We start from the raw sequence: 16,358 nt of genomic DNA, 5'->3' as shown, positions 1-16,358 counted from the left end.
ATAGCTCAGTGCTAGAGCATGTTCTTCATATACAGGAGGCTATGGGTTTGATCCCCATCATCACACACACTCACACACACACATACATACACACACTCACACGTGCGCACACACACATACACAAGGTAGCAACAACATTTAGTTACAAAAGATGCAGAAGAGAGTTTGGCATATATTTTACGCTCAATGAGTACTAGTTTTAATCTTTATTAAGTGACAAGCTTAGTTTCAGGGTTATCCCACATGATGGAAATTAGGAAGCATCCATTAACAGGAGTCTACACTGTGTTTTGTGAAGCTCCTCACTGTTTTTGCACATAATGAGGAATGAAGACTGTGTTGTACATATGCTGTATGTTGATATAATCATGTTCATACACTAATTCAATATCATATCCAGATTGTGGTGACTCCTGTTTTAATGTGGCTTTGTTTTAGCACAGTGCATAACCTATTTTCTAGGAGTTCCACACTTTTCATTAATTATTGTTTCATAGAGAAAATACAACACTGAACCAGGAAAGATGGCACATGACTGTAATCCCAGCAGCTTGGGAGGCTGAGAAAGGAGGATTACAAGTTCAAAACCAGCCTCAGCAACTGAGTGACGCCCTAAGCAACTTAGCAAGACCCTGTCTCAAATAATAAAAAGGGCTGAGGATGTGACTCGTGGTTAAACACCATAGGGTTTAATCCCTTATACCAAGAAAAGAAGATACAACATTGTCATTATAAATTGGCTAAAAATACTACAAAATGATGCCTATGTTTTTAGAAACTCAAATACAGTCCTGAAATATCTTGAGAAGTTGGAAAAATTTAGAGCTATGTATTTTTATTTCTCTCAAGTTATAATGTGTAACATTTGTGTATTAATGAAGATAATTCCCTGCAAAAACAATAAATATTACAAAGAGTCTTTGGTTTTAAATTATTCTAAAGCAAGTCAATATATTATATATATATATATATATATATATATATATATATATAATTTTAATATTTCCTAAGTTCAATAAAGACTCTTAAATGAGAAAAATTACAAAGTTTTGACATTTTGCTCAAATCAATGTGCTAATTTATAAAATGACAGTGGGGGAAATGTTAACATCTTTGCACGGATATTTTACTTTAAACCCTTTTATGGTTTAAAGTATCATCTTATTCTAGATTTTAAGTAGTTACATGATAAAATTCTTTTGTACATTCTGAGAACACATTTCTGAACTTGTTCAAAAAGATTATCAGCCAAATTTAGATGTCTTAGGAGAAAAACAGTATCTCATATCTTTCTTTAGAATAATTCCAAATTAGCTGGGTGTGAAGGTACAAGCCTGTAACCCCAACTATGCATTAGGTTGAGGCAGGAGGATAGCAAGTTCAAGGCCAGCCTCAGCATCTTGCTGAGACCATTTCAAAATAACATAAAGTAACATAAAATAAAATAAAAAGGGCTGGAGGTGGAGGACTTGCCTAGTATGCCTGAGGCCTTGGGTTTAATCCTGAACATTGCAAAAAATCAATCCGACAACATGAGCTTTTTAAAAATAAAATTAAAATCCCTGTGTCAGAATTTATATGTTTTATAAAAATAAGTTGTATTTCCTGAGCTAAATAATAGTTTCATTTTAACCTGACTACAATTAGATGATGTCACCTTGGGCCAGTCAAGAAATTGTCCAATTTCTTTCTCTATATAAAATAGCTTTTATAATATCTGCTTCACCAAAATGTTTACTGTGAAATTAAAAGGAAATCACATTTATGAAAGTACCATGGAGGAAATGGAAAGTGTTGGAAACATTTTCATAATAATATCGGCATATTTTTCAGAATTTCTCAGTGAATTTGTTCAAACCTATAATCCAGTGAGAATGAAATGTCTGGAGGAGGCACATACTGTCACTCATATGGCCATGAAAAAAAAGAAGAAGCACAAATTGTAATAGGTTTTAAAAAAATCTTTAAAACATGTTTTAAAATGCAGTTGATGGGCTAGGGACATAGCTCAGTAAGTGAAGTGCTTGCCTTGCATGCACAAGGCCCTGGGTTCAATCCCCAGCACCACAAAAAAAAAAATAAATAAATAAAAATAAAATGCAGTTGGTTCTCTGTATCCATTACCCCTCTGTATCCAATCAACTGCAGGTTGCAAATATTTGAAAAAAAATTCATCTTTATTGAATGGATACAGATATTTTTTCATATCACTCACTACTCCTCTAACAATACAGTATAACAAATATTTTCATAGCATTTACCTTGTGTTAGGTATTCAAAGAATCTCTAGATGATTTAAAATATACGGGAGGATGTGCCTAGGTTATATGCAAATACCACACCATTTTGTATAAGGGGCTTTGGCATTGCAAATCTTGGTTTCCACATGGGGTCTTGGAACCAATCTCTCACAGATACAGTGAGTCAACTGTATACTCAAAGGAAAAAAAAAAAAAAAAGGTGAGCCAGTGAGCCAGGTGTGGTGGCACACGCCTATAATCCCAGCAGCTCCAGAGGCTGAGACAGGAGGATCACAAGTTCAAAGCCACAGTGAGATGCTAAAAATTTCAGTGAAACCTTGTCTCTAATAAAATACAAAATTGAACTGAGGATATTGCTTAGTGGTTGAATGCTCCTGAGTTCAATCCCTGGTACTCCCCCATCCCACCCCCCAAAAAATGGTGAATGGAATATGTCATCTTTGTTTTTAAGCTCTTGAGAGGGGAAAACAAGCGTCAGTGCCATTTCTTTAAATCCTGCGTGCTAACTCTGCTCCTGCTCTTCTCTCCCATGCTGCCTGGATGCAGGTCTCACTCCATCGGGTAAGCACTGTTCTGCTAGACTATTTTCCAGACAGTGTACATACCCAGGAAGATACCAATTGTGGGACACCTAATACATTTGAATTTATTTAAGCATGTATTTATCTCATTTCTAATATTTGCACCATTTCACTTGCTGAGCAATCTCTTAATATTCTCTTTTCTGCAATATTTCTTCCTATGTTGGCAAGATTCTAAGACTAGAAAGAAGAAAATAAAAAAAAGCAAGTGCAAATTGAGAATAATGTATTTTTATAAAACTTCTAGAAGGTGAAACTGCACATAGGAAAATTATTTTCTCTAGATTATTGTGTTTCTCTGAATTTCTTGTCATGGTTACCTGTGCTGATATATCTCCATCTTCAACTTTCTGTACTTTCTGAAATTGAAGGTAAGAAAGGTGGGTGAAAAAGCCCATATGTAAAGAAGTTGCAATGGTCAGTCTCCTGCCTCTGAATTAAGCCTTCTTTTAGCTAGAATTTCACCATAAACTTAAAAAGAATTTCCTAAGTAATTGTTTGTATTAAAAGAGATGAACAGATTGGTAATGTTGAATATCTTTTAGTGATGTCTTCAAATGTAATTTCTGAGGAAATATTTTTGCCTATAACGTATGTATGGAGTATTTAGGGTGAGACTCTAAGTATCCCTTAAATTCCTTTGTTGTTTTCGTTTTGCATTCCAATAAAGTGCTGCCCTTACTAGTGAACTCAATGGATATTGTCCTGGAAGGGTGATAAATTTATCCAAGACCTATTAGCCTCTTTGAGAGAAGAGAAAGCAAGGCCCACATTGAAAAATGGATGAGGAAGAAGCACTAACCCAGGAAAAAATGGGCTTCATCTTGCTTTTTCCCTCTGCTCAGCCTGATTTCTGAGTGGAACTCAATAGAAAATAACAAGGGAGCAGGGAGAGATGAGTCAGCTATTATAGGATTAAGTGGATGAATCCCTTAAAATTCTCAGGAATGTTTATATTTGTACCAGATGTCCCTAACAATTAAACCACAGTGGAGGTAGGAGTCTGTCCTTCCATGTTGAACTGTGTGAGTTGTGTTAGCCTGGCATGCACTTCCTTGAATGTCTTTTTTAATCATGTACATTTCTCTGGACAGTTTCTCTGCAATGGAACAACTAGCTTCTGCTTGCTTGGCTCTAATTCCTGGGTACTACCCTTCGCTCCTTACTGTCTTCCTGAGAAGGAAAAGAGTGTGGAGACCCAGATTAGACCTGTAGAAGATACCCATGAGTTACTTGGCTGACCAGGAGGATACTACATATTATCATATTTCTTATAGGGACCGTTCAGTAAATAGAGTAGTATGTGACCATGAACCAGCTACTCTTCCTTCATGTCCTTGAAAGCTGACTCTGGCCCCTTATGCCCAAGGAAAACAAATATATTGGTTGGATGGGCAAGGAATACTTCAGATATTTGAGATTGCTGTTTTAGAACTGCAAAGAGGGAGATTTTCATGTACTTATATTGTGCTATCTTCTTTTTTTTTTCTTTTAATCTGCTTTTGTCCTGAAGTTACTCCATTCGTCATTCCATAAGTATGCCTGCTATGAGGTAATGTGTGTAAAATATTTTACATAACATTGATGCAGAATGTCTATGAAATGTTACTTTATTGATAATCTAGTTGTAAGCTTCCCTCTGCACATGCCTTTATGTGAAAGGAAATTGCTGAAGTGCCATGGTCTACCTCATCCTTCTCTCTGCTGATCTCTAAGACTCAATGCTATAGAAGGATGGTGTAAGGGGCTTGGGCCTTTGACCAGACACACTGGCTTGAATCCAGCCTTTCCTGTTTTATTTCATCGACCTATTGCAATCTCCTTTCTCTTATTCATACATTGCAAGAAATAAGACCCACCTCATATGGATGCTATGACACCAAAACAAAGTAACCTGTGTTAAGAACTTAGTGCAGGTCTAGGACATTCCAAGCATACTTGCAAGGGTGGAAATACATTTGTTGTTTCAACATAACTAAATGCAAGCCTGGGAGAAACTGTAAAATAAAAGGATAGGTCTATAGTCCTAGAAAGGATATCACTAGGATGTTTCAGGTAGATATTAAGGTGAGATGTCTGTTGAACTATAAATGTCACAAAAATACTCACTGGATGAAAACTTATGAGAAAGACATTCCCAGGTTCAGGTTGTATGGCTTAGTGGTGCAATCAGATAAAATCAAACTAATAGTCTAGAGGAATGTATGGTTGGGAATTAGAAGACACATGATGTACCAACTCTGCCAAGGATGAATGTGGCAGCCTTGACAAAGTCACTTCATTGGTATCAATCTTTTGGCATATTTAAAATAAGAAGCTGGAACCAGATTTGCTGCTCTTTCCAAGGTGCTCTGTAGAGCCCTAGAGGTGTCTGGGCGACACCTCTAGGTGGAGGGGAAAGCAGGCCTCTGAGACCTTCCCCTACTTTAGTCAGAACTATACCCTTTTACCTGCTTAATAGCATATACACTGTGGTTTTAATACACAATAGAGGAAGTTCAGTTACTTTTTAATAGTCTGAGACCATAGAAACCAAATTCTTTCTAGGGTCATTTGCAGTGCTACAAGCTTATAGCTGCACATGATGTGATTATATCTGATTAAACAATTTATCCTTCTTCTCTGGCATGCATTCTGGAACAATTAAATTAGAGGGATGTTTGTTCTACTATTTCTCATGAAGTCTCTTCTACACTGGGGTTATTTGATTAATTGATTGATTTGGAAATTCGACCACAATATTTGATTTTCCATAGTTGATAGTAAATAGGGAATACATATTCAAAATTATTAGTTCATCAAGTGAAGCACTCAGATGAAATAATATAACACAAAGCTATGAGCTCCTTTGCTGAATACATTTTAAATTTGGGCAGCTTAGAAAAAAAAATAATATGGTTTTGCTCTGTGAACCAGGAATCCATCTAGTGGCTTATAGGTCAAATGCAATCCCTGTGAATTTCCTGAAATTAGCTTTTTAAAGAAAAATTGATTCTAATCATCTAACATATATGTCCATTGTGGGGAAGATAGTGGGTCACAGGAGCAGGCTCAGCCAAATGAAACCTGCAGTAGAAGTGAAGCACCACAGCTATAAACTTTTGAGCCACTTAAGTATAATTTCACTAATACATTCATCATGAAACAGAAATATTATAAAGTACTACTTATAGGAATTTGACTGTTTCAGTCACATACATAAAAGGTGTGATGCCATGCCTGGCTCTTCTGAACTCACCAGTAGTGTACACAGCCTAAATGGAGGTGCATTTTTTGGCCATTCAAAGCACCAAAGTTTCAGGAGGCAATCCCCAGCTAAGTCAAATTCAAAAACATATTTTCTATATTAGTTGCCTCTTGCTAGTTTTAGGGGCATGGTTCATCTCACAACATTCAGTAAAACCCATATTTTATAGCCATTCTTCCTTATAAAGTTACTATAAGCCATTCCTCTTATTTTGTATCTATACTTAATTGGGGAATAACAGGTGGCTTATCAAATATAGTTACATTTAATTAAAACTGATAATAATGCCAGTTGTTGCTTCCAAAAGCTGATATGAATACAAGATTTAAGAGCTATCTTTTAGTTCAGTTCCTATCTTTTTATTTGGACTTAGTGATATCATTTTTAATGGTAATAACTTCATTAAATTGTAATGTCATGTAGCCAAATCCCAAATAAGAAACCAGAAATCACCAATGAAGGATCTACACTGAAAGCAAAAAAACATGGTTATGTAGATTAAACACAATGAATGAGTTACAAATCAAATGCCAATGAACTGTGAAAGTTCTGTCTGGTAAGAGAACAAAAAGGCATATCCTCTTTGGGAGGAAAATTATATGCTGTTAATGCCATTTTCCTCAGGTGTGAGACAGTCGGTAGATACATTTCAACATAAAATAATGAATGCATGAACTTTCAGAAACGCCATGTTATGGAAGTTATCAATATGATGACTTTTTAAGGAAAAGAACTTTTATGAACATCCCTCCCTTGAGCTATTTTTGTCTTGTCTCATATTTACTGAAATAAATAACTTTAAAATTCCAAGTAGGAAAATTCAGACATGATACTCTTCAGGCTGAGTTTCCATTTGCTTACAAAAAATAAAATTTAAAAAAAAAAAGAAAGAAAAGAAAAAGAAATAAGAAAGAAAGAAACAGAAGAAGAGGAATGTTTTGATAGTAGCAATTAATTAGCAAGTGAAAAATTAAGCTATTGTCACTCCATTAACTCATTGGAAATGATTTATGATGCACTGTGGAATTATTCTAGTTGTATCATTGCCACAGACTGTACTGTTTATTCCATAGTTGAGCATCTAACTGTTTTCCTTAGAAATATCCCATGTCAGGTTATGGTTTCTGGCCCTAACCTAGCAGAAGTGGAACATATTTTAAACACGGTTGTTGTAGGTGGCAAGCTGACAGCTAGCTCTGGTGCAGAGGCGATGTTTACAAATCAGAGCAGAAAACCAAACAGCATGGTTGCTAAGACACTAGGTCTTTGGAGCTGACCTCTCTTTTTTTGTTATTTTAGGAATTCTCCTACTTTCAAATCATTTGAGGAGAGGGTTGAGACAACTGTCACAAGCCTTAAGGTACAGATGAAGTGGATTTCGTGTGACTGGGTCCATTCCATTAGGACAGCTTAGTTATTGCTGCTGTTAGTATCGAGGGCAAGGCAGGGCCATGAGCATTCAGGGCAGCCAAGAAGGTTAGACCTGCATGAAGGCAGACCCTTTGCTTCTCATATAACTCTGTAGATAAAATCAGTATGGATTAGTGTTGCTTCATCCTTAGAGTTGTTTGTACAAACAACTCAAGGGTGAAATTGCTCATTATAATGAACTGGCTTTGTGTCTACCACTTCATCTTGAATGCTGTCTGCCTGAAAGTAGACACGTGAAAGAGGATTGTGGGTAGAATCAAGGATATCTGAATTCTGAGTTCAGCATGTGAGAGCAGGTTCCATAATAGCCCCGAGCTCCTCTGGTTTGAACATGAACGATTAAAAACAAAGCAGGTACTATATGTTATAATGCCATCCACCCCCCCCCCCATCGTCTATCTAGGCTAGTTTACCAAATTCATATCCTGAGCACAGCACAGGACAGTTTTCATGGAGAGAAAATTGAATTGAGCCACACAATGCACTATTTTATTGTAATGCATGATTTCTGGGTTTAAAAAGAAAATATGCCTATTACATAGTATTTTAAAAAATTGACTAGATTTATTGTTTAAGCATAGATAAGTTAATCTACAAAGGGGAAAAAGAACAAATAAAGTCAGTCTGCTTTCAAAATGCATAAACGTAAAACAGGAAAAAAGTGATGGAAACTATTAAGATTATGCTTTGAAAAATATCATCTAAACAGTGATTTAATGAGATCTTGTAATTATTAGCACTACAAAGGCACGTTTCTTCACCAGATCAAAATCAGTTGTGTGCACTGCAATTATTGAGCTGCTTCCTGATCTCGCTGTGGGACTCTCATGGGTGCTGCCTGCTGGGTGCAGGTGAGGGTAAGAGTTACTCCTCCCACAGGTCACAGATGCTCTTAGTGACCTGGAGGGTCTTTTTCTTAGTGGAGGGTCTACTTTATTAGGCCTGCAGTCAGGTGTTACAGGCCTAAGAAGGGAATTATTACTCAGCATTTACCATGCCTTCACTAGTTTCATTCACCAACAGTTTCTACTTCTGAAGTTTTATTACTCTGCTTGTCCACACCGTCACTTAGTCAGGAGCCATTAAGTCACCCCATTACCAGGGACGGTTTTTTAAGGGGAGGCGAACGCAGTGTGGTGGACATTTCTCTTTGAAGAACATCTAGTATAGAAACAAAAGTCTCGGAAATACTAAGTATCAGTTTCTCAAACTTAGTTTTCAGCCTTAGCCCAAGGAGAATGGACCTGTTGCTTGTTAGACATGTTCTGACACAGGACAAGTTGTACTTTTTAGGTTCTTTTAGAAGGAGATATGCAGAAACTGAAGAAGAATAAAGAACAATCTATCTTCATTTTCTTTGGGAAGCTCTGATGAGCTCATGGTTCACACAGGATTTAAGTGTTTGATCCACACTCTCAGCCTCGCTGTCCTCAGCTTATAGGGATAGAAGGTATAGTGCCTGCCCCTCCTTCAGAGATGCCCAGTACCCACTTGGCCCACCAGGTCTGCATTGAGATCTTCTGTGAGTGGATTCTGTGCTTGTACGACTGTCCATGGGTTTAACAAGACTCACATCTCACACATCTCCTGTCTCAAAGCCAATGCCTAATTCTTTTCCTTCTGCCCACCTAGAACATGTAGAATACCTGATAATCGTGCTTTGTGTAAAACCTCCCACCTCCTCAACAATTACATATTTCTCAGTCCTTTTTCCCCTTCTAGACTAAATTAGAGATCCATATAATCCTTTCTAGAGCTTATGTTCTGCAGTTTACATTTGTGTTCTAAATCTTCTCCAAAATGTCTCTATTGTTCATTTGTGGAACCTGAGGCTGTTTTCTGATGAGGGAATGGCTCCTGAATCAGTGAGGATGAATAGAAGTCTTTGCAGTTCTTCAGGTTGTATTTCCATTCACATGTCCTGCTTTAAGAACTATTACTTATGTTCTATGAGAAAAGATGTTGTGTGAAGTAAGGTCCACACCTGCCATCTCCTCATGCAGTCTGAAGCACACCACGTAGCATTTGTACCAAATCGGCTGTTCTTTCTTTATATTCAGTCCTAAGCATATACAATTTGGTCCTGCATACACCCTTGCAGTGTATTAGTGTATGACATCTCTTCTGGTGTCACCTGTATAGTCAAGGAGCATCCTATCTATTTCATCCAAGACAAACAGGCAGATACAGAAACAACACTGATGGAACCAAATTTGTCATATTCAGCTGTGCTCCAGTGAATCACAGGCAACTACATCCCTGCCACTCATTCTCCATCTGCATCAAGCAGACCATATTTTTAGTGCACCTACTTTTTGATGAAATCATGGCTTAAATCAAAACCTTAAAAAAAGGAGGGGGAGCAAGAAATATTATACTTTTTGTTTCTTTGTGTCCTCTCAACCAGGTATTTCATTTTGAGATTAGGAACCCCAGCTTGGCAGTTCAAATGAGATTTTGTACAAAGAACAATTATAAATTTAGGGACAAAGTGACAAATTCTTGGGTGAAAGGTCCTTATGAAGAGAAGCTCCAGCAAAGGCTTGTGGCTCACATCTATTGCAGTCCTTGCCCAAAGTATTGCAGTGACTATCAGTAAGTCCATGGGGTTGGGAAGCCCCTATATTCCACCCCCTCTTTGCCAGACTGATTTCGTTCAAACCATTCCATTCCTTCTTGTTTTTACTATTTTGATCTGAGAAAACCAAAGAGTAGAAGAAGCAAAACCCAGAAAACATCAGTAATTTGTATTCAATGATTGAATACTGTATGTGATTTCTATTGCAAAATAGAAGCCAAAGAGAATGTGAATTTAAAAAAAAAAAAAGAAAAATCATGTGGACTATTAATAGAATAGATCACATTGAATTAATCTTATTTTGTTTCTCTCAGGAAAGAAAGTACAGTGAAAAATCTTATTTGAGAGCCTCTCCTTGCACCACGCCTTTCCTAGGTGCTGAGGTAACAGAGAGGAGGGACCAGTTCTCTGTACAGAGGCCCACGAATAAGGCCCATGGGCCACATTCACCTAGTCACCTGCTTTTTGACTCATCCATAAGCTAAAGATAGTTTCACATTTTTTAATGATTGAAAAAATAAAAATAAGAGTATTTTACCACATAGAAAATTAAATTACTTGACATTCACTTCCTACTGTCCTCAGCTAAAGTCCTATTGAAACACCGCCATGCTCCTTGACTCAGATGCTGTCTGCGGCTACTTTCAACAGCAGCAGATTTGAATATCTGTGACAGAGACCTTATGGTTCCTAAGCCTAAAATATTTACTCTCTGGCCCTTTACAGAAAGAATTTCTCTGACCCAAGTGTTGTAGAAAATGTCAGTTTAGTAGCTGAATTTAAGAGGCAGAGAGGGATTTTAGTGACAATTAGGAAAAAAAAAATATTTGTTTTGCAATGAATGTGCTGCTTTTAAACCCTGATCAACTGTTCAAAAAGGCAGGTGAGGGGCATGAACATGTTCCTGTGTCATGCCTGTGCCTCTGAGCAATCATTTGACAACTGTGAGGTATAGATAACAGTTCAGCAAAAACATTGTCTCTACTATATCTTCCTTTTCCACATTGGGAATGGATAAGGGAAGACCAATGCAAATATTAGTAAAACTTGCATCAAGCGTTTTTGGACCATTAAATATTTGTTTGAAGGAGTTTTAATAAAGAATCTTTCATAATACTTAATCCTGTTTTTTTTTTAATATAAGTTGATTCCTTCATGTTTCTCTTTAGTCAATTACAAGTATACAAGAGAGCCTTGTGAAGCATCTTAACTTGTATTCTAAGGGGTTTTCCTACTCTGAAGGCAGTTGCCTAGAAAGATGTGAAATTAGCAGTACTTTGGACTTGATCCATTGCCAGATCTCTAAGCAGAGACCAGAAATCATGTTCCATTTAGCCACTCTTTCTTGTCAAGAATCATTTTTCAGAAATTCAGATTGTCCTGCTAAATCTCAAGTAGAAAACCTTAGTATAAGTCACATAAGGATATTCAGACATTTATAAAATTGGTAGAATTAATCTAAAATCCAGTTCCATTTTGATGAAATCAATTCTCTGGGTGAATGGGGTAGATACTGAAAGCCTACAGATCTGATTATACTCTTGAAAGGATGAGAATCTTAGATATGGAACAGTTAGAGGACATTACTAAAACTGCAAAGCTGAAGTCTGGAATCCTATCCCAAGATCAAAGTATGAATGACATACATTCTATCACTCTGCTAAAGGAAACTAACTTCTCTACATCTTTTACTTATCTCCAAAGAAAGTCAGTATTTCTGAATTTAAAAGTAATCAAGTTTTTGGCATTCTTTATAAACACATTTGCAAAGATGATAATTAATAACTAACTGCGTTTTTTGCCAATTTGCCTTTTCAGACGAAAGTAGGTGGGACGAACCATGGAGGAGGCAGTTTTGAGGAGGTCCTCAGCTCTACAGCCCATGCCAGCGCCCAGAGCTCCTCAGGAGGCCCACGGCAGGCCGAAGAGGAGGAGCTGCAGTGTTAGGTCCAGCTAGCCTGCAGTCGCACCCAGAGGCTGGCCACTGCCCAGCCCATCTCTGCCTGCACACACCCAGATAAGAAGACCAAAATCTCACTGGGAAAACTTGAGGTCTTGATGTTATTATTCAAAGGGCCTCTCTAGAAAGTTGAATGGTTTCTATCTGTATGTGTGTTGATGATAGACCACTTGACCCTCACATTTCTGTATCATGGATTGCTATCTTTTAAAATGTCCCAACTGGAGCAGGTACATGATTGGTTATAACTTGTTTGTGAATTTCAACATTTATTTCCCAAACGTATATCTATTAGTTATTTGCTTTCATTTTTGCTTGGCCTCCTTTACAATGTGCATGTCCTTGAAGACTAAGTGACCAGTTCTTTCAGTTGGTCAGATAAACAGGTGGAGCTCTTTATGACTGTCTCCAGCAGTAAGATGAATCACTGCAAATTTCATCAAACTGCTTGTGATCTCCTGCACCTACATCAATTATGTATGTTTATTTAAGCAATTAAAATAATTGATTTTAACAATGACAGAATTCTTGCTTTCTTTGTCTTCAGGGCTCTTGATGGCTTAAAAAGTTGATATATTATTCTACACATGCTATTTTAAATCAACTTCTAACTTGGTGAACAGGACAGATACATGAAAGTAATTATAACTTCAGTTATTCTATGATGCTAAAATAATCTTCCATTCTAAAATTCTGCTTCATAGAGTAGTAGCTACCCAACTAAGGAATATCTAAAAAGGGGACAGCTATACAATGGGAGAAGCAGAGCTTTATAACCCCGTAAAGTCTACAAATTTTCATATGTATGAAAAAACTGATGTTTTTATTAACACTCATATTTCTATTGTCACTTTTACCTTCCATATTATATGCTTCTCATTTCTTCTAAATGGGAACATACATTTGTTATTAAGTAGTAGGGATTTAACTTTAAGACATATTTGTAAAATGCACAATTTTAAAAGGCCACATTTATACATGCACATACACACATGAAAGCATGTTAATTTTTTTCTTTTTCTTTTGTATTTATTATTAATTAGAAAAATGATATAGTGCAATAAAGCCAATCTGAAAAATTCTATTCCAATTTATGGAGTACAAAAATCCATACAGTCTGTACAGCTAACTGAAAATCAAGCTGGTTCAAGAGCACATAGCCTTCTGAGGCCTAACATCTTAGCTGTGGGAGTACACTGAGACATTGAACCAGAGTGGACAAATGTGGACAAAGGGCCCTGCCAGTAGGGGCGCTGGCATTCTCTCTCATTTGTCCTTTCAGGCTGTTGGTTGAAATCAAGGCCTTCCTCATGGGGCAGGAAGCCAACTCTATCTGGCTGGAACATGCACTGTGGAGTCACCCCTGCCTCATGCAAGTACAGTCTCCCTGGGCCCAGCCTGCAGCTATCTGGGAAGTCTGAAATGCTCAAATTTGTTCAACTCTCTGCCATCACCATCATTTTGGCTGCACTCAGCCATTGCATTGTATGAAATAAGCAGAGCTATGGTACTATACAAATATCTTCATTTACTCACAGATTACTATATATAATTGCCCCAGCCCTACTGCCTGAAAACAATATTAAAATTGGACAGAAAAATAAGAAAACTAGTGTTAACATCTCAAAGCTTCTAATACATACATTCTAGTTACTTATTAAATCATCACAAGTCTAATTTTGTTAGCTTGGTATATATATATATATATACACATATAATTAATGTCACCTCTATTAATCTAAGAGCTTTTTTTTTTTTAACTGCAGATCAAACCCAGGGCCTCATACACACTGGGCAAGCACTCTCCCACTGAGTTATGCCTCCAATTCTTTTCTTAATTTTTTGAAACAGGTTCTTATTAAGTTGGCCAGGCTGGCCTGGAACTTGTGACCCTCCTGCCTCATCCTCCTGAGTAGCTGGGATCACAGGTGTGCACCACTGGGCCTGGCAACCTAAAGGCTTTTTATGGTTCACTCTGAGAATGTATTCTTAATGGCCATGTCATGATATGTGTAACTAAGCCACATCACACAGATTAGAATAATCACATCAGTTATTAGTAGGTAGGTAATCTGAGCCTACTGGTTGTCAGGATTGGTTAGTCTTAGAAAGATTAAGTAGTGAGCCTTGTTTTGGTCTTACCACCTACTCATAATTGAGGAAGTTCAGAATAGTCTGATTTGACTGCTTTCCTCCATTAAGTCGACTTGCTCAATTCACATGCAGTAGCTAAAGTATTTCATGAGTGCTAAAATGTATTGGTATATAATGGACATAACCTTTCACTAACAAAAATTATTTCAGGTCAAAAACATGTATATGAAAGGATATTTCATAAAAAAATTATTCCAGGCACCAAAAATTCAATGTGAATTACAATTACAAAATAAACTAGCTTTTTAAAAAAGCAAACCATTATGTTAACTATTTAGCACTTTTACAAAGTGATGATGGGAAAATTTGTAAATTTATGATGCAGCTTTATCCTATATTGGTAGGTTATGTCAACAAAGCAATCTCCATCTTAGACTAAATAATATATTTTCTTAGAAACCTTCTTTGAACCATTGAAAATAGAACACACTGCATGTTTTATTATGGATACTAGATGCCACCTCATTGACAATGGCCACCATGGAGAGAATGCTGGAGATCTAGGCAGCTCTTCTGCCTGCTTATTGGTCCACCAGTACCTCTCAGCATGAAAGTTGTTAAATCTCTTATAAAATCGTGCATAATATTGTGAACTTCAACCCATTGCTCTCCTATCAGTGTCAAACTGGAATGGGAGCAGATGTTTTAAAAGAAGACAGAATGATGCTTTAGTTTGGATACTGAATATCTTCAAAGATCCACTGTTAAAGGCTTGGTCCCCATGGTGGTGCTTTTAAGAGGTGGTGGAAACTGTAGGAGGTGGGACTAGTGGGAGGTCCTTTAGGGCCTTGGGGGTATGCCCTCAAAGGGGACCTGGGTTTCTTCCTCTTCCTTTTCACTCTCTATCTCCTAAGGTAGGTGAGTTTTTTGTTGCCTCACACATACTAGGCAAGTGTTCTACCCATGGAGTTACATCCTTAGCTCAAAACGAATGGTTTCACTCCCTCATGCACTTCTGCCATGATGTGCCACCTCAACACAGGCCCAGAGCAATGGGCCAACCAATGGTGGACTGGAACTTCCAAAACTATGCACTAGAATAAACTGGTTTAACTTAATTATCTCTACTTCATTATTAGTGAAAGTTAATACATGTATTAAAGTTAAAAAGTGATTTACTTATATGAAATGTGAACCAACTTCAAATTTGGTATTCAAATATAATTTGATAATATTTGGCAAAATCTTGTGATTACTTTTGATCATCACTAAGAATAGTAAAAATTAGCAGTTTTCTGCTAATAGTATCTTAGGCCATTATCTGTTGCTATAGCAAAACATCTGAAGCTGAATACTTTATAATGGAAACAGGTTTAGACAGCTCACCATTTTGGAAGATTCAACAGCATCTGCTCAACCTTAGTGAGAACCTCTTGGCATCACAATGGCAAGAGGATATGCAGGAGAGATCACATGGCAAAAGAGGAAGCCAGAGATTCAGGGTACCAGGGATTGAACTCAGGCGCACTCAAACACTGAGCCCCAGCCCCACCCCTATTATGTATTTTAGTGTAGACAGGGTCTCACTGAGTTGCTTAGCCGTCCCACTTTTACTGAGGCTGGCTTTGACCTCGTGGTCCTCCTGCCACAACCTCTCAAATTGCTGGGATTACAGGCGTGCCCCAGACTTACTCTTATAACAACTTACTCTCATTATGTGAGACCAGCATTAATCCCTTCCAAGGGCAATGCCCCATGAGCTAATTATCTTGTACTAGGCACCACCTCTTAAAGGTCTCACTACCTCAAAGCTGTCAACACTGAAGTCAAAGTTTCCAGCACATGACCCTTTGGGAAACACACATACCCTAATCAAACCACAGTATAGTAACTACATCAGCAGAAGACTCCTGAAAAAGTCAACTCATCTTTAAGTAAGAAGACTATAAAATTATGAAGACTATAAAATTATAAAAATGCTGAGTACAGAGGTTGCTTTTTTACAAGAGTATTTCATCACTCATATCACTACCACAAGGCTTTGAGATGAATTGACATTTTTCAAATACAAGGACACTGAGAATTATGTAACAGCTGGTGAAATGCCAGTCCACAAGGGAAAAACAGTAACAAGGAATTCTTTTTTGTTGAGTTCAATCCAAGAATAATTATTTACTCTGCATCATAATTACAGGGTTTGGTATTC

The 16,358-nt window shown here is 37.3% G+C and overlaps 1 protein-coding gene across 6 annotated transcripts in view; it reads left to right on the top strand.

The window, feature by feature from the left end:
• Tpd52l1 (TPD52 like 1) overlaps positions 1 to 12,575 on the top strand; it is an 89,376-nt gene extending 76,801 nt beyond the window's left edge. The window contains exons 5-8 of one of the 6 annotated variants that reach the window (XM_026381415.2): positions 2,808 to 2,822; positions 4,356 to 4,394; positions 7,389 to 7,449; positions 11,917 to 12,575. In XM_026381415.2, the coding sequence (XP_026237200.2) occupies positions 2,808 to 2,822; positions 4,356 to 4,394; positions 7,389 to 7,449; positions 11,917 to 12,045 (244 nt within the window). In that variant the 3' untranslated portion in view covers positions 12,046 to 12,575. The remainder of the gene's footprint in view (positions 1 to 2,807; positions 2,823 to 4,355; positions 4,395 to 7,388; positions 7,450 to 11,916) is intronic. The other 5 variants (XM_077801870.1, XM_077801871.1, XM_026381399.2 and 2 more) reach the window with 5 other exon arrangements.
• Positions 12,576 to 16,358: the final 3,783 nt, after the last annotated feature.

The sequence above is a fragment of the Urocitellus parryii genome, chromosome 8 (assembly GCF_045843805.1).
Source record: "Urocitellus parryii isolate mUroPar1 chromosome 8, mUroPar1.hap1, whole genome shotgun sequence".
Lineage (NCBI taxonomy): Eukaryota > Metazoa > Chordata > Mammalia > Rodentia > Sciuridae > Urocitellus > Urocitellus parryii.
This window is presented reverse-complemented; position numbering and strand designations above follow the sequence as displayed.